The sequence below is a fragment of the Jaculus jaculus genome, chromosome 4 (assembly GCF_020740685.1).
Source record: "Jaculus jaculus isolate mJacJac1 chromosome 4, mJacJac1.mat.Y.cur, whole genome shotgun sequence".
Taxonomy (NCBI): Eukaryota; Metazoa; Chordata; class Mammalia; order Rodentia; family Dipodidae; genus Jaculus; species Jaculus jaculus.
In genome coordinates, this window is record NC_059105.1 from 8,131,192 (window position 1) to 8,157,629 (window position 26,438).

General features: G+C 39.7%; 1 protein-coding gene across 12 annotated transcripts in view; it reads left to right on the forward strand.

Annotated features, from left to right (window-relative positions):
• Nucleotides 1–26,438, forward strand: part of Dock10 (dedicator of cytokinesis 10) — a 271,205-nt gene that overhangs the window by 142,238 nt on the left and 102,529 nt on the right. For all 12 annotated transcript variants that reach the window (XM_045146779.1, XM_045146780.1, XM_045146772.1 and 9 more), the window contains exons 4-11: nucleotides 7,300–7,382; nucleotides 14,890–14,962; nucleotides 15,213–15,335; nucleotides 15,555–15,689; nucleotides 24,046–24,229; nucleotides 25,431–25,516; nucleotides 25,984–26,067; nucleotides 26,169–26,324. In XM_045146779.1, the coding sequence (XP_045002714.1) occupies nucleotides 7,300–7,382; nucleotides 14,890–14,962; nucleotides 15,213–15,335; nucleotides 15,555–15,689; nucleotides 24,046–24,229; nucleotides 25,431–25,516; nucleotides 25,984–26,067; nucleotides 26,169–26,324 (924 nt within the window). The remainder of the gene's footprint in view (nucleotides 1–7,299; nucleotides 7,383–14,889; nucleotides 14,963–15,212; nucleotides 15,336–15,554; nucleotides 15,690–24,045; nucleotides 24,230–25,430; nucleotides 25,517–25,983; nucleotides 26,068–26,168; nucleotides 26,325–26,438) is intronic.

Genomic DNA, 26,438 nt, shown 5'->3' on the forward strand with positions numbered 1-26,438 from the left:
ATCAAACTCTGTTGTTTTCCCACATTTGGCCTAATCTAATTTAATGTCATGGGTATATTTCTATCATGGCCAGAACAAAAAGAATTTTTGGGCTGGAGAGATGGCTTAGTGGCTAAGCACTTCCCTGTGAAGCCTAAGGACCCCAGTTCAAGGCTCAATTCCCCAGGACCCACATTAGCCAGATGCACAAGGGGGAGCCTGCATCTGGAGTTCGTTTGTAGTGGCTGGAGGCTCTGGTGCACCCATTCTCTCTCTAGCTGCCTTCCTCTCTCTCTCTCTCTCTGTCTCTGTCTGTCTGTCTCTCTCTGTCACTCTCAAATAAATAAATAAATAAATTTTTAAAAAGATTTCTCATATTTTTAAGTAAATTTTAACACTAAAAATAAGTACACAAAAGATGATCAAGATAAATTAACTGCATTTAGATCTCAGTGACATTAAAACTAAATATATCAGGGAAAAGCTGATGAAAATGGAAGACAAAATGATCATAGCCCTGATGAATAGCCCTGATGAAATTCGCTTTCTATTCACTATAAGCCCTAGCAGAATGATCTTATTTCCAGATAGGAAAAGCTGTTCCAATTCAAAACTGGCTTCCCCTCCTGAACAATAAAAATCCTCCTAAAATATTCTACAGCAGATGAAAAGACAAATGTTCAAGTCAGAGACCTTGGAACATAAGGAACCAAAGAACCCATTTTAAGTTTGAAGTGAAAACGTCGATGTTATTGAGTTATAACTCAGAAGAGTGATTAGATCCTAACAGTAGCAGGGATTTTAGCAGCAGTCGTGAGTCACGTCCATACAAATGACTGGGGCGATCTTGCTGAGAAGGGAGGGTGTGTGTTCCAGGTCAGCCCCAGAGGCCATTCATGGTTGTTTCATCACCTTAACACCACACATTTTGAGCAAACAAACCAAATATTTTGGTTCATTTTCAACTTATAACCAACAATGATGCTGAGTGAAACTTCGGAATACTCTCAATTTCAAAATAACAGAAAAATTTTAAATGATTTTCCCTTGTCCCAGGTACCTGACATGGCTTTCTTTTTACATGTTGAGCATGCATGCATACTTACATGCATATCATACTACCTTAAACCATGTAGCATTTTTGAATTGGAATGGAAATGCATTAAACAAGATGGTGCCACTATATTTGAAACTGAGGCAGACTGATTTCACAGTGTTTATGCTGTTCAAACTCATTATCTTCACTTCTCTGCCAAGAGTATTTTTAAAACTAACTGGCTGTTCAAGTTGTTCTTGTACAACAGAAATTAATTGTTACTCTTTAAAGGAACACTTAATGTAATGCAGTTAACAGGAAAATGTGTTCTCAGTGCTTTTTCTCCACAGTATCCATGTGTTAGGCTACCACAGTCCACATTTATAGAGCAAGCCCATGCTCCCTTGACCCAGTTGACAGTGTCTTTGTTTCCTCTGAAACATCTCAATGTATGCAGGAAATTATCCAGCCATCTTCTCAATGAAAAATATGCCTATAGTCACTTAATTTTATGGTGCTCCACTTCCAACATTTACACAATATCCCTGGAATGAGCATATAAATTACCATCATTATTCTCCAGATAGAGAAGTATCCCTGGTGGTGATGAAGGACACCTTTTGTGGTTATATTAGTCTTTCTGGCAAGAAACTGCTTATGTAATTAAATAACCCTCTATAATCAGAAAGAAAAATAATTTTGCATCTAACAAGCCATCTGTTGCTCCTGATTACTCTGCAGCCAGAATCCAGTCATCAGTCCTGGGAAGATGTAGACAAATTGTGTTGTCAAACCCAAATTGCTAGTCATGGTATGCAACAGGATTTGAATTGATTCTAATGATTCACCAAAGAGGAAGAGAAAGGAAAAAATTGAAATATTTTCCTTATAGCACTTTGGGGTGTCATTTATAATTGCCCACTGTTTTCTGAAGTATCTAAATCTTTTATGACTTTAGTCCTTTGCAAAGGAAAATAGATAGAGGAGATTATCCATTTCTGTGGTTCGCAGGTAAAACGTCCCCCATAGGCTGATGTGTGTGAACACTTGGGCCTCAGCTGGCCGTGCTAACTTTCCAGGTTATAGGAGGTGAGGCCTAGCTGGGGGAAATAGGTCCCTGGGGGATGGGCATGAAGGGTTTGAGAACAGCTTTGTTTCTGGCTCTTTTCCTCCTCTTACTCTTCCTCCTTCTCCTTCTGCTCCTCTTCCTCCTTTTCCTCCTCCTCCTCTTTCTTCTCCTTCTCTCCTTCTCTTTCCTGATCTGCAGAGATATGAACAGGCACCTTCATACAGAACTACCCACCAGCATGCCATGCCTTCCCCACCATGATGGACTGTGTCTCTTCAAACTTTCCACCAAACACACCCTTTCTCCCCTAAATTGATTCTTGCCTAGTATTTTGTCAGTGCTGAGAAAAGTAACTATTGCATTCACTTGTGTGTGTGTGGGGGGGGATGTATGTGCATATATAATTCCCTATAAATAAAACTCCATGCTGGAGGGAATATGTCTTTTAAAGAGTTCACATGCATGTGAGTTACTAGAGTCTACTGTGTGAAGCTGGGCCTAAAGCTGATGGTGAAACAGAGGGATGGGGACCAGGCCACACTGCTCCTTGAACAGAATGATGGCTTCTACCTAGTGATGTCACCCATCTCAGAACCACCTGTGGCACTTCTTGGAAAATTGACTAGTGACCACCATACCCCTACACAGATTCTGACTTCCTGGAACCCAGGTGGAACTTGGGGACCAAAATTTTAGTTAGCAATCTAAAAGGCACCATAGACACCAAGACATTAGGAGTGTATACACAGTTCAGAAACCATCTCAATGACTCAAAAGCCTTTGGTCATGTTGGTTTTAGCCTGTTTGGTGGTCTAAATGAATTCAAGTAGAGATGGTGAGAATAGAGGTCCACTAAAGAGACACAATAAATGAGAAGTATGTGCATCAGGGCATTGCTGTAAAGAAAAGTTCACCAGCTCAGCAAATCTCTTGCTCATTATTCAGTCCCTAGCCTTGAATTGGAGAGGCAGAATGGAGATGTGGCATTTGAAACATATGTTAAGCAAGGGAGTCATTGCCTTACTGTAGAAAGCAGAGGTGTGCCTGGGACTCTGAACTTCAACTGAGCTTTTGGAAAGAGGAGCTGCAGCCATACCTATAATAATTTTGAATGGTCAACTTAGAGTGACTGTGTAGGCTGGGGCAAAGAACACAGAATGGCCATGTGTGCATAGTATTTCCAAAATGCCTTAACGATGTAGGTGAAGTTGTTGCAGATTTATAAAATACTCCAGCTTCCTCGGAATCAGGGAAGTTGCACATTCGGTTTTCATGAGTCATCTAGCCCAACCTTGATTTTCACCTGCCCACCCTCATCTACATAAAACCAAGCCCGTGAGTTCAGAAGTAATTTGTGATAGCAAAACCACTCAATAGTCAGACCTAATGCATCTCTCCAAAATTCTACCTTCACAAACAAAGAAGAACAAATTCTGATTAACATTGCTGTGGATGTGGACTAGAGATTGATTCAAACCTACAGGGAAGCTGATGCTTTTAAAGCAAGGATTTGTAGAGAATCTGTCCTATGCTAGGTGCTGCATTGGAAGTGTCCTGTCAGGTCCCAGGGAAATCCATCTTATTTGGACATGTACAGAAGTGTAGAGTTATGTAGATATTCACTTGAGATGCCATAACGAATAAATTATAGGGCAAAATTTAGAAACAGGTGTGTCAGATCCTAGAACACAAGCAAAAACACAATCAAACTTCCAGGATGATATACCAAAGGTGTTGGAAAATGCAGATTGAAATGAGGAAATAATTCATAAATTAGCTGAATAGACTTTTACAGTCAGAAAAAAAAAAATCCACTTTTAAATCCTCTTTCCATATGTGGTATCTAAGTCAAAATGAATTTCTTCTCTTTTGGTGACCCATAAAATAGGAGTCATAAAATTCCATCGCCTGCTTGTTAAGGTAATGTATAGAGTTTCTAGTAGTACAAGGTCTGAAAATACTGGCAGAGGGAGAAAGGGAGAGAGGGAGGGGTCATTACTGTGGTCAGTGAATTTAAAGATGAACCCATCTTGGTTCCAGTTAAGCCTATGTTCTGCTTGGAATAGTGTGAATACTGTATGTTGGGTTGCAAATTTACCGCGGTTAAATGGAGGTAGCAAGAAAAGATAAGTGAATTATGAATCAGCTCAACTGTGGCCCACTGGAACCTCCAGGTCAAGAAGTGGTAGGGATAGAAATTATACAGCAGGAATTTCTAAAACAGCCTGGAATTCTGAGCGTTCAGAAGCAGCTCTGGTGGTTTGAATGTGAATGCATGTCCCCCATAGCCTCAGGGATTTTAGATTTTAGATTAAGGTTAAACTTCCTGCTTAAGTCTCCAGCAGCCTGCTGAAGGAGGTGTCACTGGAATGGATCTGAGTCCAGCCCAAAGGTGTGTGAAGAGCATTTTGAGCTCTGGCAGTTTCGTGTTGGCTGGTGAGGGTGTTTGCTTGCAGCAATTGTTTTTCTTTGCTTGGATGTATAGAAGAAAGCAGCTTTTTCCTCCATGGACGAAGTTTCCCCTTGATTCACAAGCTGAAGTAAAATCTGTTCTTCCTAAAAACTGTGTCTGCTTGTTCATCCTGGTAATAGTAGAACTGACTAAAATAGAAGCTAAATATGAGGTTTTGATAAATAAAATTATTTGACCAAGGTCACACGAGTAGTCAGCACTGGTCCTGGGATGAGAGAAAAGCCACCTGGTATGTGGAAATCGCATTCATGTCCAGTTTACTTATGAAGAGTACACAGTGGCTCATTTCTAAACTAAATACTAGTTAAATGACTTTGAGAATTCTATCTCCTAAAGAAATCACCCACACTGGGTAGTGCTTAGAAGAGGATGGAAGGCCTTGTGCATGAGGATAATTCCAGAAGATTCTTTTACAACATGGAACCAAATTTGAAAAATGTTTTTATAAAATTTACTTTGTCCTCATTTAAGTCTTCACTCAAAGTATCACCTTTTGGCAAGACTTACCTTATCCAACCTGATTAAATTAAATCTCTCATCCCCTTTCTTCTGTTTCTTAATGACAGTACCATTTTCTGACATATGGCACAATTTACTACTGTTGTGTTTATTGAAAGCCCTTCAAAATGGAGTAAATTCAAGAGGACACAGATTTTTGTCTCTTGTTCACTGGTGAATTTTCTCCATGAAGAACCATTCCCAATGTGCACTGCTGCTCATTCATGCTTGCTAGTGAATCAGTGGATAGATAATCTTCAAAATTAAGATCATGGGGCTAGTATATTGGGGTGTGTTACTTCACCCTGCTTGTAAAGGAGGCTGGGAATATAGTTCAGTGGCTGAGTGCTTGCCTCACATGCTCAAGGCACTCAGTTCAATCACTGGTGTAAGAAGGAATGGAGAGAGGGAGGAATGCAGGAAGGGAAAAGAAAAAAGGGAAAGAATAAAAGGGGGAAGAAACAAAACAGCAAATATAAGACTGGAGAGATTATTTAGTGGTTAAGGCGCTTGCCAAAAATCCTATGAACCCAAGTTAGACTCCCCAGGTTCCAGATGCACAAGATGATGCAAACACACAAGGTCACACATGCACACAAGGTGGCACACCTATCTGGAGTTTGATTACAGTGGCTGGAGGCCCTGGCACACCAATTCTCTCTATTTCTCTCTCATATTAAAAAAAAAAAAAAAGTCCATTGAACTTATCTTTAAAAAGAGAAAGCAAATATAAAAATCTCTAATGTGTTAAATGAACAATAGATAATATTCATATGTAAATGTGTATTTATTTAGAGGTTAGCTAGGTAAAATCAAGTGGTAAAGTTTAGCTAACTATCCTGTTTTTCTCATGATCCCCATCTCTTCTAGTCTCAGTAGACCCCTGAATTTCATTTTTATTCTTCTTCTCTTTGGTCATCTGTCTTATTTTGATTGGGCTTCTTTTCTTAAAGAGTAGAAAATATTTCTTTTCAAATTCTGACATAGTTTTTGAATATAGGTATGTTAATCTTGTACCTTAAGAAAATTTGCTTCGTTTACTCATATATTTACTTTTTTTTCCTGCTGTACACCAGAACTTGTTATACTTGTAACTTAATCCCCACTAATCAACCTCTCCCTCCTCTCCTCTTACCCCCTCTCGCCCCACCATCCAGTAGCCCCCATTCTACTCTGAAACTTTGTAAGTTCAAATTTGTTTTCAAAGCCTTCATTTGTCCTGTACCTACACTGCCATCCCCCTACTCTGCCTTCATCACAACCCCTCTCATTTTGTCCTCACTCACCAATTCGTGTGTGGGCACTTCCCTGAAACAAAAAGGCTGTGGTGCTGAGAGAGGAGAAGTCAAGGCTAGAGAAGCCCAGCATAGATGAGAACTTCTAGCCTGAGCCTCTCTCCCTGTCTTTCCCATACACATGGTACATCTGAACATCTGAGGTCTCCTGCAGGACTCTGTTCTCCATCTGCCTATCTGTGATGCCTTTGGGCCATTTACTCTGTCCACCCGATTCTGCAGAGTCTCTGTGCTCACTTTCCTGGCTACAGTGCTTGTGAACCTTCTCTGCCATACCCTTTGGTTCCAAAGGCAGTCACTGTGAAATAAGTTCATTGCTCCTCAGAGTTTTCACTCTAGTGCAAAAAGAGAAATCCTATGGTCCTGATTGGTAGCTGTGCCTTTCTTAAAATCATGTCATTTGGAATTGAAAGGGGTGTTAGAAGTCATCTACTGGTATGGCCATGATAAGTCCCTGGTCACAGAAATCATAGCTGCATATTGGAGAGATATAGAAAGACTTGCCATCAATAAATTGTGTAAAACCAAACATCGTGTACCTTTGTTTCCCAGTGTTAAACAACCCTTTAACTCACATTCTGCCAAACTGAGGAGTCACAGAGAAAGCAGGCTTGGGAGCTCTGAAGAAAATCTAGAAAACTAAAGAGCCATGCTTCTTGCAGTTAGATGCACATCTGGTCTGATCAAACGATTTTTATCTTGGGTTTTCCATGATGGAGTAAAATACAATAAATATTCACATTGTTCCTCCTTCATAAGCCTGGAAGTTAGATTTTCATCAAACAGGAAGATGTAAAATAACTATAAAAACCAGGCTCCATCCCACTGTAAAGTTCCCAAAACGGCTACCTTAACACCCATCTGGGATTGGGAGGACTGTATTCACCATACAGTTTGCTAGCACAACTTATTTTTATGATAATTTGTATAATTATCTTTTTTGTTTCAGGCTTGTAAATTCTATAGTTCCCAGTGGCATGTGGTCAACTACAAATATGAACAATATTCAGGAGACATCCGACACTTGCCCCGGTAAGGATTTGTAATAAGGACCATTTATATTTCTTTCATATGTAGAAAATATTTCTTTTCAAATTCTGACATAGTTTTTGAATATAGGTATGTTAATCTTGTACCTTAAGAAAATTTGTAAGTCAATATATAGAATATTTGGTTCAACAATATGTAGCTGATATATTCAGAGTTTAGAGTGAGATTAAAATACTTTAAAGTTAACATTGCACTGAAGTTGTAAACTTTGGTGGTTATTGCATTTTTCTTTTATGTGCTAGCCTTTCAAGAGCAGGCAGGAGGCTAGAGAAGGCCAACATGGCTATGAAGTGCTTCTGACAAGATTTCACATAACATTCATATCTGCCACCTGTTTATATATTTTCATCGAGGGTTGTCAAAAAATTCCTTAGAATAAGTCTACAGAAGTGACAAACTCTAAAAACAGAAAAAAAGGGTAATAACTTCCTAATGTTTCCCCAGACCTCTGTGAATATAAAGCTTTTGGGAAAGTCACCTTGTTCTGCTTCTTTTCAAATGTCACCTCCAAAATGAGGCCCAACAGAGCTATAGTACAAAGTTGCTTGCTGTTTCCCCCATGGAAGTAAAAGGTCCCTAAGGGACAGGGCTTTCCTGACAGAATCCCCGGTAGTCCTCAGAGAGACTCCCCAGCCCATAGTATTGTGGCACAGATAATTTTAAAATACAATATCCCTGAATGGGGTTGTAGTTCCTGCAAATTAAAGAACTTTTTTTGAAATTGTCCCCTACAAATCATTGGTTTATCAAACACGGATGCTGGAAATAATCCAGATAACTAACACTGAGACAATCCAAGCACTGGGCAGTAACTTCTATATTCCTGAACATTCTTCTAGACTGACAATAAGTCATTATTAATAATCTTTTGCACCTTCATGTTGGAAGGTCCTACCACACCCTGAAACTTCTTGAATCATTGTTATATTTAAGATGTGAATCACATACTTTTGGAGATGCAATTGAAAAGTAAGGCATTTTTCCAGACTCAGACTTCCTCTTTCTAAAAATATTTCTGAGAAGTGGTTATAACATGGAAGCTGTGCCCACGATTGAGGACAGTGTTAGGTGATCAGATGAGGACAGCAATCTGCAGTTCCCTTTTGAGTAAAGGGATTCTCACTGCCTTCGGTCTGTGGCGGTCTGCAGTGGCTGTCTCCCTAAACATTATCCCTGTTATATCCATGATGCCCTCGGAGAAGTGAATGTAAGAGTTCACATCCATGTGCTCTTCTTCTGTTATGATAATAGAGAAGCAAGCCCACTACTGTGACAGTCACCTTTCCTGTATTTGCTGGGATAAGACACCTGGCCAAAAGCAGCTGAAAGAAGGGAAGGCTTTATTTTCGCTTATAGTTTCAAGGGGAAGTTTTATCATGGAAGGCAAAAGTGGTAGAGCAAAAGCTGGTCATTCCTTCTTGACACAGCAGCTAGCAGTAAACAGTGAGGGAATGAGCTAAACTCCACCAAGGGGAAAGCTGGGCTGTATCACCGCAAAGCCCACCCTCTAGCAACCACCTCCTCCTGCAAGGCACTAGCTCCCAGATTGCCACCATCTTAGGACCAAGCAATAAAAACACAGGAGTTTGGGGGGGCATCTGATTCAAACTCCCACAACTAGGAACAGGTATGGACATCATTATTGAGTTGGGATTCTAATAGAGTATAGATAGACTCGTCCCATGACAAGGAATGAGAAAATAACTAAATCTTATTGGGAATTTCTTTTACATTACCTGAGGGAAGTGAAAGTTGAAGGGGAAGATTAATAGTGCCACAAAGCAACAAGCTTTGCTAATAATAATTACATATATATGTATGCATACACACACACACACACGCACACACACACACACACACACACACATGAAGTTAGAAGAGAACCCTCTAATATATACCCTAGAATAATTAATACTATAACATCATATAGTAGAACTAAATTTAATGGTTTTGCAGTACTAATAACTCCCACCAGAGACTGCACATATTTAGGTCAGTAGTAGAAACAGATTAGTTTCCTTGAGCCTTCTGAGGCTGTTAGAAGTAAATCATTTTCATACTTCCTGGATTAGAAGAATCGTCATATGCCTGCTACCAACTCAAGTTGATCATTTCTTTTTATAGGTTGCTGAGTCTACAAAATAAAATATGTAGTTATGAAAAAAGAAGTAAAATCTATTTCTGAAATATTAAAAATATGTTCTTTTTAACTCAAGAAATCTGCTCTTTTTCAAGCATATGTTCATAGAAGAAACTGGGAAGCTACATTATTTCCCACCAAACTGTGAAATGCCAGCCATCACAAGTCAGGAATCAAAGTCAACACTGAACTTGGAGGTCCTGTGAGACCAGAAGCACATAAAAATTTATGATGCTGCTGATTTCATTAGTCCATTAGGTGTAATATGAAGACACATGGCATGTAAATTTACCACAGTTGATTTGATGGAAAGATAAAGGAGACAGCTTCTTTCATAAGGGTATATCTTGTGGCTGAGAATCCAGTGGCTGAAGATCAAATAAAGTGTGACAAGTTTAGCCAGGTTCATAGAAGTAGAATTGTTCTTTTAAAAAAGAATAGAAGCCAAACATGGTGGTACATGTTTGTAATCCCAGCATTGGGGAGGTGGAGGTAGGAGTATCAGGACCTTAAAGTCATACTCAGCTACATAGTGAGTTCAGAACCAGCCTGAGATACCTATGATCCTGTCCCCCAAAAAATAAACAAAAAAACACCTCTGCAGTGTCCGCGTTGTGTCGAATTGTGCCAGACACAGTACACACATTTTCTCATTTAGCAGTCATAATCCCATGGAACAGGAACTGTTTTGTATAGGCAATGTGGACACAAACATTGCAGATAATAACTGCAGGAGCACACAGAGATCCATGTACTCTTTATGAGGTGACGGAAGACATTTGAGTATAGAAATGAGAACCTATAACTTATAATGGATTCAAACTCTGAATACGAGGTTCCTGGCCAGTCTTTTGTCTTTAAATCCCAAAGGTTCTTTAGATACCACCCAGCTAGTGCTCCTGGAGGAAGAATTTTCAGAGCAATAGCCAAAGGTGCAAATTTCATATTAACCTTAAGAGAGAAAGAATATGCATTGCATAATAGCCATGTGGACATCAGATGAGATGACAGGATGTTGGTGTTTACAGACAGAGACTGTACTCTGAGGATCATCAACTAGGGCAAAACTAAGAGTCCTCAGAGACCTGGAGCCTCCTCTGCCTGGGCTATGACCCAGTGGCTTTTGCTCCTCAGTGCTCCTTTTAAGGTCCTTCTTCAAGACCTTAAGTGATGCTCTCCAGACCATCATTGAATGGCTCCTCATCACTCCTGACTGCCTCCTGAGAGAGGCTTACCCTTATCACTTCATCTGAATTTTATCTCTACAACTCTTTTTAAAAAATATTTTTATTTATTTATTTGGGTGAGAGAGGGAGGAAAGTAAGAGAGACATAGAGAGAGAGAGTGTGTGTGCCAGGGTCTCCAGCCACTGCAAATGACGTATGCCCCCCCCCCCTTGTGCATCTGGCTTACATGGATCCTGGGGAATTGAACCAAAGTCCTTAGACTTTGCAGTCAAACACCTTAACTGCTAAGCCATCTCTCCAGCCCCTGTACCACTCTTACCTAACCACTTCCTTCTGTTTGATTTTCTTTCCTACTTATTTATTTTAATGTCAGACAATATTGTATCTTCCTATCATGTGCCAAATGATGTTTTGAAGCATATAGACATTGTAGAATGGTCAAATGATTAATGGATATATCACTTCACAGTCACCATTTTTGTGATGCATCACACTCTTTACATTTCCCAAAAATGTATTGTATGGCCACTAACTTGGAAAGTTTCTGCCATCCTCCCTTCACTGTCATGTCATCATTAAAAATCCTATAACACTCATGCTTCAGAGAAAACACTTCAAACAATTGCTCTGAAATTGTCCATTTAAACCTGCTTCTGCAACTCAGGTGGCATGTCACTTCTCATGAGAGGTGGACAAGGGAAGAGGTTGTATTTAAGGACTTTATTCTGTCAATCGAGTGAAAATGTTCAAGGAGTGCCCAATGCTATTATGGAGAAAAAGAGCATTTTTGATGGGTGAGAAGAATTTCCCAGGGGTTCTCAAATAACTCTGTGAAGTTTCTGCATGTTCGGCCTGCCCAGAAAGGTGACCCTGACCAAAAGGAACAGAACAAGCTGACATCACTGACAGTAAAGACAGAAAAGCTGGAACATCCTGAGACTGTACAAGAAGAAAAAAGAGAATGGCTACACTCTTACCTAAATTTGTACTAGTGGTGCTGTGAACGTACCCTTCCTAACTGGGGAATTGTTTCAGAGATACGTCCTCTCATCTGATCACATCAACTGTGTGTTGACCTAAGCAACCATTAGAGTCTTCGTTGTTTTCTGTGTAGCATCCTAGTATTGCATACCAAAGTTTGACCATATGCATGTATCACCGAGTTAAAAGCAGCAGCCCATACAGAATTAAATTTGAATACAAAACTTCTGCATATATTACTGAACTTATTTGGGGTTGTCAATAAATCATATAAGTGGAAAGTCACATTATGTGTTAATGCATTTGAGATGTGAATCTATACATGGGCAGGCATAGAAACATGTGCCACCTATATCTGTTAGTAGATACTGAACATCACTCATGTGCCAGACCTTGGAGAGGAGATAAGCTTGAAGGAACACTTTGTGCCACTTTTCTTTCAGACTTCTGGTTGTTAAGCAAGACTGATAATATTTGCGACAACTCATCTTTAGCTCTTGAAATTTTTACCGAGACAACAATCAAAACAAAGCAGAGAAGAAAATTGGAGCTACAACTGACACTGAACTGCACATATTCTCCTTAACACTCAATTTCAAGTACTGGTTCCTCAGAAGAGCTTTGATATTCTTGGTTATTGATTTGGAGTGCAAATATTTCTCATCAATTCAAATTTTAAGAGAAAGTCACAATAGTAAATCTTTTGAAAGCATACTAATCACATACCACTAAAGGTTTTGATCATAAAAAATATATTTTAATGCTAAAGCAATCATCACCAAAATGCCTGCCAAAACCACTTTAAAATGTTGCTACTTGGCATTATTTTTATCTCTGTAATATTCTTTGCCTCACCTTTGGCTATTATTAATCCAGTCAGCAAACACATATTGAGTATCTCTAGAAATGGGAGAAGAAACAGCTACATAAGATACAGAGGGAGCTGGGTGTGGTGGCGCACACCTTTAATCCCAGCACTCTGGAGGCAGAGGTAGGAGGATCCTTGAGAGTTTGAGGCCACCCTGAGAATACATGGTAAATTCCTGGTCAGACTGGACCAGTGTAAGACTCCACCTCAAGAAGAAGGAGAAGGAGAAGGAGAAGGAGAAGGAGAAGGAGAAGGAGAAGGAGAAGGAGAAGGAGACGGAGACGAAGAAGGAGAAGAAATTTATCAGGGCTCCTGACAGAAGAAATGTAGAGTCTGAGGAGGGGCTAAGACAAATAATAAAAACCTTGCTGGAGCCTGCCAGCTGAAAGGGGTCGAGCCTGATGGGGAGTGAGGATTAAGGAAAGACAGAAGAAAGAGTGAAAGCATGGACTCCAGTCCAGGGCTGAATGAAGCAAGGCCTCAAGCCAGGACTGAAGATGCCATTTATTTCACAGCATTCCTTTTTATATCTTTTTACAAACAGTTTTTCCATGGACAAAGATTTTATGAGCTTTACAAGTTCCTTATCAAAAAACATTCCCTTACAGAGTTTTTGCATTTCAATCATTTCTCAGTACAAAGGACCAGCCAAATGGCTGAAGATACCTAATCTTGCTTACAGGTAGGCTGTTATAGTTATGCTAATGTCTAGCTGCCAGAGGGCTTCCCACACTGAAGATACACAATCTTACAGGAAGGCTGCTATGGTTTTGCTAATGTTCTGCAGCCAGAAGCCCAGAGCTATGGATACAAGTCCAGCCAAAATGGCTCCAGACAAAAACTCAAATAAGTATCATCTAGGAACTAAGTCATGCAAGGTACTAGAAGAAATGTCTAATCCTATTGAGTTGAGTCCAGGATACCTTCATGGGAATGAGTTTAGGACACTCATTTGTGGGGACACAATGGCTATTATTCATACTTTTAAAAATATGAAACCTTGATAAAGATGGATCTTGACATTATGCTAAGTGTAATAAACCATGAACAAAAGACAAATATTGTATGATTCCACTTACATGAAGTACCTAGACTAGGAAAATCCACAAATACAGTGGAATAGTGAAGAACAGGGGATACAAAGAGAGGGAGATATATATATATATATATATATATATATATATATATATAACCATATATATATATATGGTTCTCTGAATGTACCTCATACCACTGAACTGTATAATTAACTTAATTTATATCTTACCATAATTTTGAAATACCCCTTAAGGAATGAGCGGGGCTTAACAATGGGGAAGACTTTTTCCTGTGCATTAAGCTGAAGGTTAAGTGCTGTCATATTTTTTAAGGGAAAGTGGAGAAAAGCATGTTAAGCCCAATGAATAGCACCCTATGAGAATGCACAGATAGGAAAACTTAGGCAGACTTAGATATGGGGAACCCTTGGTCATTTCCTTTGCAGTACATCATCAACAAGTAAGGGATTTGTAATGAGATTACCAGTTTCACTTCTGGCCTTTTATCTCAATAGTCATAATGAGAGATTGCCTCTACATCTTGAATAAGACACCCTATGAAATATCTACATATGGGATCTTATACAGTAATAGGTGTCATAAAGGAATGCTTAAACCTTGGGTATAGTGTGTGGTTTCTATCCAGCCACAATCTTGGAGATAAACTCAAGTTTAGGCAAGATTATTTCTGACTTATTTTACTATGTGTAAAGCCAAATGTATCTGTTTGTGGACCAGTGCTAGGGGCCAAATGGGGTATTGACGTGGTGTCAGTGGCGTGCACACAGAAAATGCGGCTAACACCAGTTCTCCTTCCGTGGCTTTTTGAGAAGGCCACAGTGCACACTGGCTCTCAGGAACTGAGTCCTTTTGGGGACAGAGGCTGCTCAGGTGACCATCTTGTGACCTTTACCATGTGGCTTACAGGTGACCCAGAAAAGGTCATCAATTATCCCTATTTAGTATTCTACTTAGGATGCAGGCAGAAGATATAAGACATCCCAGCTTTGAATGTGACCTCTCTGCTTTTATGAACTCAAAAAGATAAGCATCAGTCAGTCATGCTTTAAAATACGTGTTAACTAGTGACAAGATCTAACAGTATAGGGGAAGTTAATAATTCCAGGGGAAACAGGACTTTCAGATTTTAAGATCACTAATCTTAAAAACATTTATGATTACAGCATGATCATTACCTTGGGAACAGCTGAAAGGGAAAGTGATGTCTCTGATGACAAACCAGAATAATTTTTTTTTTTCCCACTTTAACAATCAGAGCAGAATACAAACCAGAGAAACTTCCTTCACATTCCTTTGAGGTTGACCATGAAGATGCTGATAAGGACGAAGTAAGTGCAATGTTGTTGAAAACCTGAGAATCATTTAGATCCTGTCTTACACAGGCATCCTCACAACCTGACCAGCTTTCCATAAGCGGCTGGAGTGGGTACTTGGAGGGAGGGTTCATGTTTCTTTTGACATTGGACATGATTATTGGAGGTGTATCAGAGAGGAAAAGGAATCTCCTTCTTAAGTGTGATGTCTATGATTTGGGCTCCACAAGGCTGGCTGAGATGTTAATGATCCCTTTTGTTACAGGATACCACATCCCACTCATCTTCCAAGGGTGGTGGGGGAGCTGGAGGCACTGGAGTGTTCAAGTCTGGCTGGCTATACAAGGGGAATTTCAACAGCACCGTGAACAATACTGTCACTGTTCGGGTAAGGACACCTCAAAACTAACCCTTGTATCTGTCTCCTTTATTGACATCTCTGCATGGGTCACAACATGGAGGAGAGCCGCTTGTATGGAGTCTATGTTTCATGTAGTGTTTTGAGTGTGAAACACTAAGATGCTTTTCTCTAGAATACTCTCCTGAAGATATTTCAAAAATTCTAATTTCCATGCAATTTAACTCCTTTCTTCTGTCTTTTATTTAGTCATTCAAAAAGCGCTACTTCCAGCTAACTCAGTTGCCAGATAACTCCTACATTATGAACTTTTACAAAGATGAAAAAATATCCAAAGAACCCAAAGGCTGCATCTTTCTGGATTCCTGCACAGGTGTGATTCAGGTGAGTAAAAACATCTTTTCATTTTTCACTGCACAGTGCATAAAACGACTGTCCGTGAGGCATTTCCATAAACTAAGCTAAGAGCTTCTCTAGACTCTGCAGGTCACCAATGGACATACATCCCAGTCCTCCACAAAACTTACTTTTAATGAAAAAAAAAAGACAAAAAAAAAAAAAAACCACAATGAAATAAGAAGACAGAATGGGATCACTTAGAGCAAACAGGTTAACAGAAGGGAGAAAGAGGTATAGTGACATTGACAAGGAATAGTAATACTTGAGAGACATATTTGAAGAGAAACCATTAAATTCATGGACTAAAGAATAAGTGGGAACAACCAATGCCAAGGTCCTGCAGTATAGATTTGTCTGGCCTATTTCTTCACAGAAACTGGCCCAATTATAGTGCACAGAACCACCAAAGTGAAGAAACACAGCAAGGAGATATGTAAATCATGTAGCTCAAAGTATGAGCTTCATAACATTATCTTTACAGCTAGGAGAAAGTGCTCTGATAAGTTTACAGTATGTGTACACATCATCTTCTAAGATTTTCTTCAAAGACAAAGATTGCTTTTATTCCCAAGTTTAACTTCAGAAACAAGCATGGTGCTTTTAACAAATAACGTTCTAGAACTTCTTGACCTTCAAACTATTTTCCTCGATATTAAAATTAACATGAATGGCTACTGCAGATAGAAACAGTAAAGTTGTGTCTTCCATTGGATACCCGTCCATTTAAAATATCTATTCCTTCGGCTCTGATTCAAATCTATCCTTGTTACTTCTTATTTCTTGGCAATCAAGGGTTCTAGTAATCTCCTCTCCAATTTCACAATCCAATTGGCTTCTTCACCTCAGGGCCCCTAAGGCTGAACTTTTTGTTGTAAGAAGACCTCAGACATGATGCATTACATCTGAATTTACTTACTGAACTACTACTGTCAACACTGAGGTACAAAATAGAGTTTTCTGCAGTATTTTAGTGTCCTGACCTATTTTTGTAGAGCTCATCTATTAAAAGCTGGAACTCCTCAAAAAAGTAATAAGGCTGAACTTTAAAAGGAATAATTAATTGGGCATTGCTAAGCGCTCTGCTAGAAGGGAAAGCTAATTGCATTTTAATACAGGTGTCAGTTTTCCATATGGAGAAAGCAGTAAGAATCAATGGAGAGTGGAGATGGCTGTCTACTGATGGTCCACTCTTTGGCCATAGAATTATTAAGTAAATCTTTAGCAATAGATTTGAGATCCATTTTGTAGACATTGAATGGGAATATATAAACATACCATTTGTATTTCGAGGCTTGTTCTGGCACGTGAGTCACTAAAAAGTGCATACGATACTATCATGGTCTTTTTTAAATATTCATTTTGTAGAGATGCAACTACATTTAACGTCTTTCTTCTCAAACACTCATCCCCGGTGGTGGACACGTGCCTTAGTGCTCCAGTCTGACTCGAGGTCTCTTTTTCTGTCATGTCTTCCTTAGTGTCTCGATCTCTGTTTAAACATTGCCTTAGTAAAAGTCTTGTAGTGCAAACAGGAACGTGGAGTCTCATTCAGGTCAACATTAAAGCTCTAGTTTTGGGGTGATGTTTTTGTTGGTTTTTTGTTTGTTTATGAGGTAGGGTTCACTCCACCCATGCTGATCTGGAATTCACTATGTACTCTCAGGGTGTCCTCAAACACAGCAGTCCTCCTACCTCTGCCTCCTGAGTGCTGGGATTAAAGGTGTGCACCACAATCCTGGCTTTAAACTCTGCTTTTGCCATTTTCTACATGAAGATTTTTTCTCAGGGTAGGTTCTCACTCTAGCCCAGGCTGACCTGGACATCAGTATGTAGTTTCATGGTGGCCTCAAACTCATGGCCATCCCCTTACCTCTGCCTCCCAAGTGCTGGGATTAAAGGCATGCACCACCACACCTGACTCTCCATGAAGATTTTGAGTGAGTTATTCAATCTCTGATCTCAGGTTTCTCCTCATAAAGCTAAATTTATTTACCAACATTTCCAGCTGACCTGGATGGTCATTCCATCACAGTTTTTGGAGAAAGGGTACTTTTCTGTAGGAAAATCTTCCTGGTAAATCTTTATTTATCTTCCTGAAATGTTTCCTAAATATGCTAGTTAATCCATTTCTTTATTCACTCACTTATTCAATCAATAATCATATTTAGCACCTGTGATATGCTATGAACAGTAATGAGGCATTAGATGAACTCATTAAGAGTAGGACTGAGCTCAGGGCCATCCACTGAAGCTTGCAGGTTCTTCTAAGATAATAGAAATAGAGGCATCTAATTAAGAAGAAGAAAGGCACTCCCAAGAAGGAAAGTGGGATGGTGAGCTGGGAGAGACATTTATCAAAAATCACCAAGCCACGGACTCATGGCATTCTGTAGGTCAAATACATATCACACACCTCTCTTGTGTTTGCATATAGTGGGCCTTCCCCATGCATGCTCAATTGCTACATGTAACCAGCAATGGGAGAGTTTCCAGTTTTCTGTCTGCTATCACCTCTGCTTATTTTGATCTTGATATAACCCTCTCTGAGTCTGTACTCATCGGCCATGTTAACCAGTTTCCTATTAAAATCAAAATCAGAGGGAGGTCTCCTAGCCACCTGCTCACTCAGTGTCACAGGCATGAAGATGGAGGTCTGATTGACAGAGACCCTGGAATGTTCTAGGAGCATAGAAGAGTTAGTGGACTCGTGTAGGTCAGGGTACCTCACATCTCACCGTCACTCTGTCATCTTTCTTGAGGTCCCCTTCTTAGGGATCATAGCAAAGTCTACACAGAGAAGCTTGCACTACATGATTCCCCAAGACCAACTGCGCACATGTATCATTTAAGGAAATCAGCAATATATCCCTACATTTATATTTCTGCTTTTTGAGACTATCCCAGCATTCTCTTCATCGTTTTTGAAGGCAAGGGTGTCCTTCTTTCTTAAGGAGATAGACGTTAGGGTCACTTGTTACTGTATATGCTGGTCCAAGCTTTTCATTGCTTATACAATTTTACATATAGAAAGTAGATTTGGGGTGAAATTGTGCAAAATTTAACCATTAATCTAGTAAACTTCCAGGCACAGAATGTGCCTGAAGATGAATCACATACACACACAAAAGCGCAGAGCAAAAGAATAAATAGAATGAGTCAGATCTATTTTGTCAGGAGTGGCTGTCAGTTTCTCTTGAATAAAACAACAGAAGAGGAACAAAGCCTCAGGAAGTACTGCCTACCACTCACACTCTCAGGGAGTTCAAGTTTCAAACAGTCTTTAGTGAATGTAGCATCCTCACTGGACTCATTCAGAGTCAATCTACATCATTTTGTTTTTCTAAGAGTAATTATTTGAATTCTTAGACCTGTACTGCAAGAGTACCTTGAGAGAGGAATGCCAACTCCACTTTCTCAGACACTTTAAAAAATGTTGCTGGTGAGAGATTTCTGAGTCTTGGTCACAAATGAAAAGACCTAACTGCAGCTTTCTACTTTTTTGGACCATCAACCCACAGTATTAAATCAGTGCTGCAGACCTATATCCCAGTGTAAAAAACAAATACTCCAGCTTTGCTGCTTCTGTTTTATCCTGAAACTAAAGAAACTGGTGCTGCTGCCACTGTAGAAGAGAATATATGGCCCCAGAATCCCGTCTGTTCTAGGCTAATGCCAGTAACAATGACTGAGAATGAGCACTCGGTTGGAATGATGGAGTCCCAACATTTTATTTGCTGCCAGCACATGGATGTGGTTTCCAAGAAAATGACCTCCTATGTTATACCAAAAGCTCGAAATGCAGGTCAGCAGCCCATTGAGTGAGCAAACTGGAGCCAGGTACGGCTCATGGGCATTGTAGACTATGGAAAACTGGAGCATTCCTGCCCACCTGAAGATGGTCACATGGGGGAGTATAATTTTGAAGGAAAACAAATTTAAAATCCATATGTGACCTGCCTGAACATTTCCTGTTAACAAACTCTGGCTCAAAAGATTTTATTTCCCATGATAATAACAACCATAAAGGAATTTGCAACTATCTCCATCTAATATATTATTTGACAGCAGTTGATGGAATATGCATCGCTCTTGTTCCTGTTTATTAAAATAAAACTGAGAGATAATGTGGCTTTACCAAGCCACAGAGCTAATAAGTGGCAAAATTAGATGTGAGGTAGAGGACTATCCAAGGCATGGAAGTGCTATGATTATCATATATGAAATGAGCATGCCCACATATACACATTTATCCTACATAAGCCATGTGAGCTAAAGAAAGCCACAGTGGTATGTTCATGTGCAGTTATAAGCAGTGAGATGTAGACATAGGATCTATCTCAGCAAGTACATATTGGGAAACTTGCTGTGGGCACAGCATTGTAAAAAAACCAAATGTAGAAAAATGTCTGACATTTGCTTGAAAGAACCTCTAGTCTACAGAAAGAATGCATGTGCTGAGGGGGGTATATGCAAATAAGACATGAGTAGTGACCCCAAACAATAAGTCCTGACAACATATGTAAGAATAAAATTACATTTATGGCACTGTGTTATATTACATATTATATTCACACATATTTCTATTTCCTTATTGACATTCTGTTGAAAGAGATTATACTCTTAGTCAGGGAAAGCAGTTTATAAGTGTATATTTAGTAGTATATAACTTAACTGACACAAAGGAAATACCCAGGTAATTTCCAAATTGTATGGATGAACAAATAAACCTACCAAAAGTTTCTATTTTGTTCCTATAAATTCTGAGAGTAAAGTTAGTGACCCAGCAGGCACAAAGCAGTATTTGGTTTGGATCACCTCCCTCTTTGCTAGTTTTCTTAGAGCATGATTGGGACTTTTTCAGGAGAAGATAACACTGCACAAGCAGACTGGCTGGCCACTGTTCCTTAAACCTTTTCTATGGCAGCAGAATATATTCTGTTTCCTGCCATTTACAAAGTCATCTAGACTAGACTGGGAGAAGCACAGTGTTGGCTGAACAGAACACTGATTTACAGGGAAAAGAGGAAAGCTGGGGAGGAGTATAAAATTATGACTACTTCTTGATTACGATTTCAATGATTTAACAATTGCTCTTGAAGATTATTAGAATGTCCCATTGATTTTCTATTTTTGTCTTTTCCTTTTTTTGTTGTTGTATATGTCATTATCTTTGACATTACAGAGAGTGCGATAAAACACCACTCAGGCATACTAATCATTCCCAAAATAAGCCTCTCTACACTACAAGTAGTTCTACTTCTCTGAAAAAAATATGAAAAAGATAATTTACTCGTGGAAAATTGCAAACAGAATATCTATTTCACTTATAAATGCCCTGTTTTGAGAAACAAGAGCTTTATATACTTTGCTCAGGTTTTTTTTATTAAAAAGTATTTTTAATATTGTTAAAGTTGATAGCCATATTTAATTCATTTGAAGTACAGAATGCAATATAGAAAAATTGTCTCATTGACACTTAAGAGCATTTTTTCTCTAGCTGGCATCTGCATTTGAAAGTAAAATGCAGCTTGATCTACTTTTAATTTTGACCCAACAGAAACTTTTGGTGCAGCTTCATGGCTTGCTGTTAGATGACTTCCAATCTCAGATCAGGCTCACATTAACAAAGTAAATTCTGATGTGTTTATTGTCAAGGCAACGCCAACATTTGCTTGCATTTTGTTATACTTGGACGCTTGAAAAAATCCTAGCAAAAGTGATGCCCTAAACTCTGGACACTTCTGGTATCTTTCTGAGGGCCCATTTCTATTCCTGTTGTTTCACGAAGGAAATGAAAACCTCGTCTGCAGCCCCATTGCCTTTGCCCGTGCGACTATAATGTCCACAGGGTCACAGGCCTCCTTCATCACAGTGCCACAGAGCGACACGTGAGTGTGCATTGAGGGAACCCACCCACCCGTCCAGAGCACAGCACGGCACCTAGAAATTTATAGTTTTAAATAAGCTCGCTAGATGTTTGCTAAGTTTGAAACCACTGCCTTTCTGGCTGTACTCCTGCCCTGTTTGAATTTCCATCAAAATGCAAGTCTGATCTTAAGTTATGTCCAAATCGTTCTACTGCATGCTCTCACAGGTCAAGTATCTCTTTATCAAAGCATTCACACAAAATGTAAATGCCTTTATTTTTCCAATTTTACATGGGTGCAATGAGTTATTTAACACCTAACTCCTCCATTCCACAAACACGGAGGCTAAGTCTTGTTGGCTGAGTGCAGACGCTAACAGAACAAACCCCTGTTTTGTGAGTGTGCACTGCTGCAGAACTGAGCACCAGGGACAAAAGGCTAGCTTCTGACCATGTGACTTGTGCATTACTCTAGAGCCAGACCTGTGAGTCATTACAAAGAAAGAGACACATGACATTTGACAATAAATCAGAGCTATGGACAAGAGCAAAGAGCCTATAAACAGCCTTGTAAGTAGGCTGTGGTGTCAACCATAGCTTTATCACTACTTCTTTCTCTTTCAGTTCCTGAATTTAATTTTTTCCAGGGCATACATGCTGCTGCCTCACTGTCTATTCTATTGAGGAAAACTATGTCTCCCCATACCATGACAATCTCCTTGGCACAGGAGATGCAGGGCAGCAACAAGGAAGAAGAGCAGTCATTTCAATGTCATCTGTGAGTCTCATGCTGTGTGACTCAGATCACATCCTAGTACATGGCTGTGAGAACCAGGCATGGAAATCTAAACAGTGATTTTTCCTTTTTCTTCTCTGCTGCCTGGCTGGAATCTCAAGCATATTTTAGTTGCATTCCTGAAACCTCACTTTCTTCATGTTAAACACAGTCATGTGATTTACCTTATAGCATTGTTACATCATTACTGGGAGTAGGCTTCTCCTCCGAATTTGCATTTCTCACCTTACACAAACTCTAATGATTGCTCTTGTGTGTATCCGGCCCGCTCTGGTTTTAAATGCCTTCTCCATTCACTAAATGGCCTGTTCCTTCTTTCCGGTTTCAACATCACCATCACCCTCCGAGGCAATCACCTCTCTAAAGTTGCTGCTCATCACAGCAGCCTATCTTGATTTTATGAGCTGCAAAGAATTTTGTTTTTTCCATTATATTATTTTTTGCCCATTTCCTTAATCACATGTTCATCCACCATTGCCATATTAGAATTTCAGTTCCTAAGAGGAAAAAAATCTATTCTGTTCCCTCACAAACTATGACTATTTTGAGTCCTAGAACAAAACGCTTTATTGTATCAGCACAGTTCTAAAAGGTGGTGTTAAGTAGACCTGCCCAGCCATCCTGAAGGTGGCTTTAAAGGAGATGTTCAATAAAGCAAATATAAAAAAAATAATAATAAGCATATAATTTCAAATTATTTTATATATTCAGAACACATGAGCCTTTGTCTCTATATCCTAGAGTGGGGTATTAAGAAAAGCTTTCATGGAGCCTTGAAGAGGGAATACAGTCATGTAAGCACACAGGGAGCAGACATCAGCTCTCTTTGTTGGACAACATGAATGAAAGGGAGGGCACCCATTTCAGAGGAAATAATGTAATCAGAACAATTCAGGAAACTACAGCAAGGCCTCTTTGATTGGCCAACAAGTACAAAGAAGAGATAAATTATGAAAGAAAAGTCTGCAGGTTGGTGGAATAGCCAGAGCCACAAGGGGAGCTTGAGTGTCATTTTATGTGTATGCTATTTGAAGTCCTTGGACTAAGTGAGAATGAAAGTAGTCTAAAAAGAGGGTGTTGGAGACATCCCTCAGTGGTTAAGGTGCTTGCCTTCAAAGCCTAACAGCTGGGGTTTGATTCCCTAGTATTAACTTAAAGCTAGATGCACCAAGTGGTGCATGCATCTGGAGTTCTTTTATAGTGGTAGGAGGCCCTTGCATGCCCATTCTCTCTCTCTCTCTCTGTCTCTCTCTCTCTCTCACTCTCACTCTTTCTCTCTCTCTCTCTCTCTCTCTCTCTGTGTGTGTGTGTGTGTGTGTGTATGCGTACATGTGTGTGTTCTGACATGAATCATAGATGGAATATTAGATGAGAAAATGAAAATGGAGTCTCAAAGCCACTATTTTAAGGTTAGAATATATTCCCACTCATACCTAAAGATGAAATGTCAATATGCTATGTAATCACCAAAAACCTACATTCATTTCTTAAGGCAAAAAAAAAAAAAAATTGTGGAAAAGTTAGTTGGACCCATCTGAAATTGTGTCCTGTTGTAAAAGACTTTCTTTATGTTTATATTTGTAAATATTATATCCATACATATATGTGTGTATGTAAATATCATATACATGTTCTGCCCCCTGAGATTTATTGTTTTGTTCATTCTTTTTATACCACAGAATAACAGGCTAAGGAAATATGCCTTTGAATTGAAAATGAACGACCTGACCTATTTTGTGCTGGCAGCTGAAACAGAGTCTGATATGGATGAATGGATCCACACCCTCAACCGCATCCTGCAGATCAGTCCTGAGGGGCCCCTTCAGGGGAGGAGGAGTGCAGAGCTGGCTGAACTGGGGCTGGGTAAGAGCTCAGAAAACTGTCTCCCTGCCTTGTCCACATGTGATCTGTGCCTCTGGTTCACTTAAGCTGGCAGTAATTGTACTAGCTGTCAGACTGGGCTCATGGATCCCTGAATTATTTGCTCCTAGAAATCCTTCCTTTTACTGAATAGATATGGTCACCCCACATGGGCATGATTTCAACTTGATGGTCCATGATTTGTGGCTGTCACCCAGAATGCCCGTTTGGAAATCATGAACCAGAAATGCAAATCCACACATATGTGTGGGGAGTACCTTATTGAGGGTAATTTGTGGACTTGGGCCTTTGGTTACATTTAGTTAGTAAAGCATCATTGTCTGTAAGAGAAATGTTCATGGCCTCCTCTAGTTACGAGGCATCTGTCATGCTTTATAGATCAATGTGAGATGAGCTGGTAGGTGGACATCTTATATTTTCATGAGATATAAGGGAATTATTTTTCTCACCTAATTCTTTTAAAATATTCTAATTCATTCTAAAGAAAGAGAAGGAAACAAGACAGAGGGGACAGGTGAAAGGCTAATAAACCAGGGCATCACTGTGTGGAAGGCAGATCCTCCACTTGACGACTTAGTCACCGTTCCCACAATAAAAAAAAAATTAAGACATTTTGTGCAGGCCACGGTGCATTAGCCAAAGCACCCTTACATTCCATTTACTTAAAGAATCCCATGCTCTAAATATAATGAGGAAGAAAACTACTGTTGATTTTAATACAACAGCTACATGTCATAGTAGGTGCTTGACATCAATTAATTATTTACTTAAAATCAATGAGAGTGTTGATGTTTTCAGTGCTCTCCAGAATTTAAGGAACTGAAGGCTTTTTCAGTTCTGCAAGAATAAGGGTGTGTGTGTGTAACAAAACTTTAGGATACACTGTTGACACAAGCCAGTACCTAAGTATATATGTAATATGGTAAGGATACATGACCAAAGACCTCAGAACACAAGAAGATATTACAGCAAGGGTCCCACCATGGTCATCAGAAGGGTTCTTTTCCATCCTCTGATCACTTGTGAGCATGGCATATTAGAGAGCAGACAAAGGGAAAGCTTAGGTCCATCAAGGTGGCTCCTCTGAAATCTTGAGTTCAACCCAGATTTCTATGTCACAAATGAGAAAAATCTATGACGTACAGATATTATTTATTAACCTGTGTTGGTCTGTCTTTTCAAGATCCACTGGATAATTCTGTAACTTGTGAATGCACGCCAGAGGAAACAGATTCTTCAGAGAACAGCCTACACCCAGACTTTGCAAAAGTAATAAAGTTGACATTGAACTTACTCATACGTTTGAGCTACTTGTTGCTTTCATGGAAAAGATAGAGATGGTTTCTTTTACCAGCGTACACTAAGAAACAATTCAGAGCTTCCCACCCAGTCAAGTGTTTTCCTTAGCATATGCATGCTCCTTGAAAACAAAATGTTTTTACAAGATTGGACAATGGTTAGCATATGGATTTACAACAATGATAAAACTAAGGGGCAAGCTGGGCGTGGGTGGTTGCACACACCTTTGATCCCAGCACTCAGGAGACAGAGGTAGGAGTATCACCATGAGTTCAAGGCCAGCCTGAGATTCTATAGTACATTTCATCCAGGTCATCCTGGGCTAGAGTGAAACCCTACCTCAAAAAAACTAAGGGGCTATCTCTTGGCCACATAGGTTTAGCTGGTCCTGCATGAGAATCTTTAGATGCCAGGAACTAACATGGGTCTCTCTGTAGTACCTCACAGAAACGGAAGATACAGTCAGGAAGGCCCGGAACATGGAGAGGCTGAATCTGTTCTCACTGGACCCAGACATAGATGTGAGTCAGAATCCCTTCTAACATGCAACTGGCAATTTTAATTTAGAATGCCTTTTTCATCATGTGAGTTTGGTAACTTGAGACTTTCCAAACTTTTTTAGACCTTGAAACTTCAAAAGCAAGATCTTTTAGAGCCTGAGTTTGTGATCAGACCGTTTGAAGAGAAAGCTGCCAAGAGAATCATGGTTATTTGTAAAGCCCTCAACTTAAGTCTTCAGGGATGTGTTACAGAGAATGAAAATGATCCCGTAACAAACGTGAGTTTGTCTCCCCTACACTCGATGCCTGTCGGCCAGCATCATATCACAGCATGCCAGTGAGAGCCTCTTCTGTCGCTGCCAGTGCCAGGCCCTGACTTTTGCTAGTCTAAC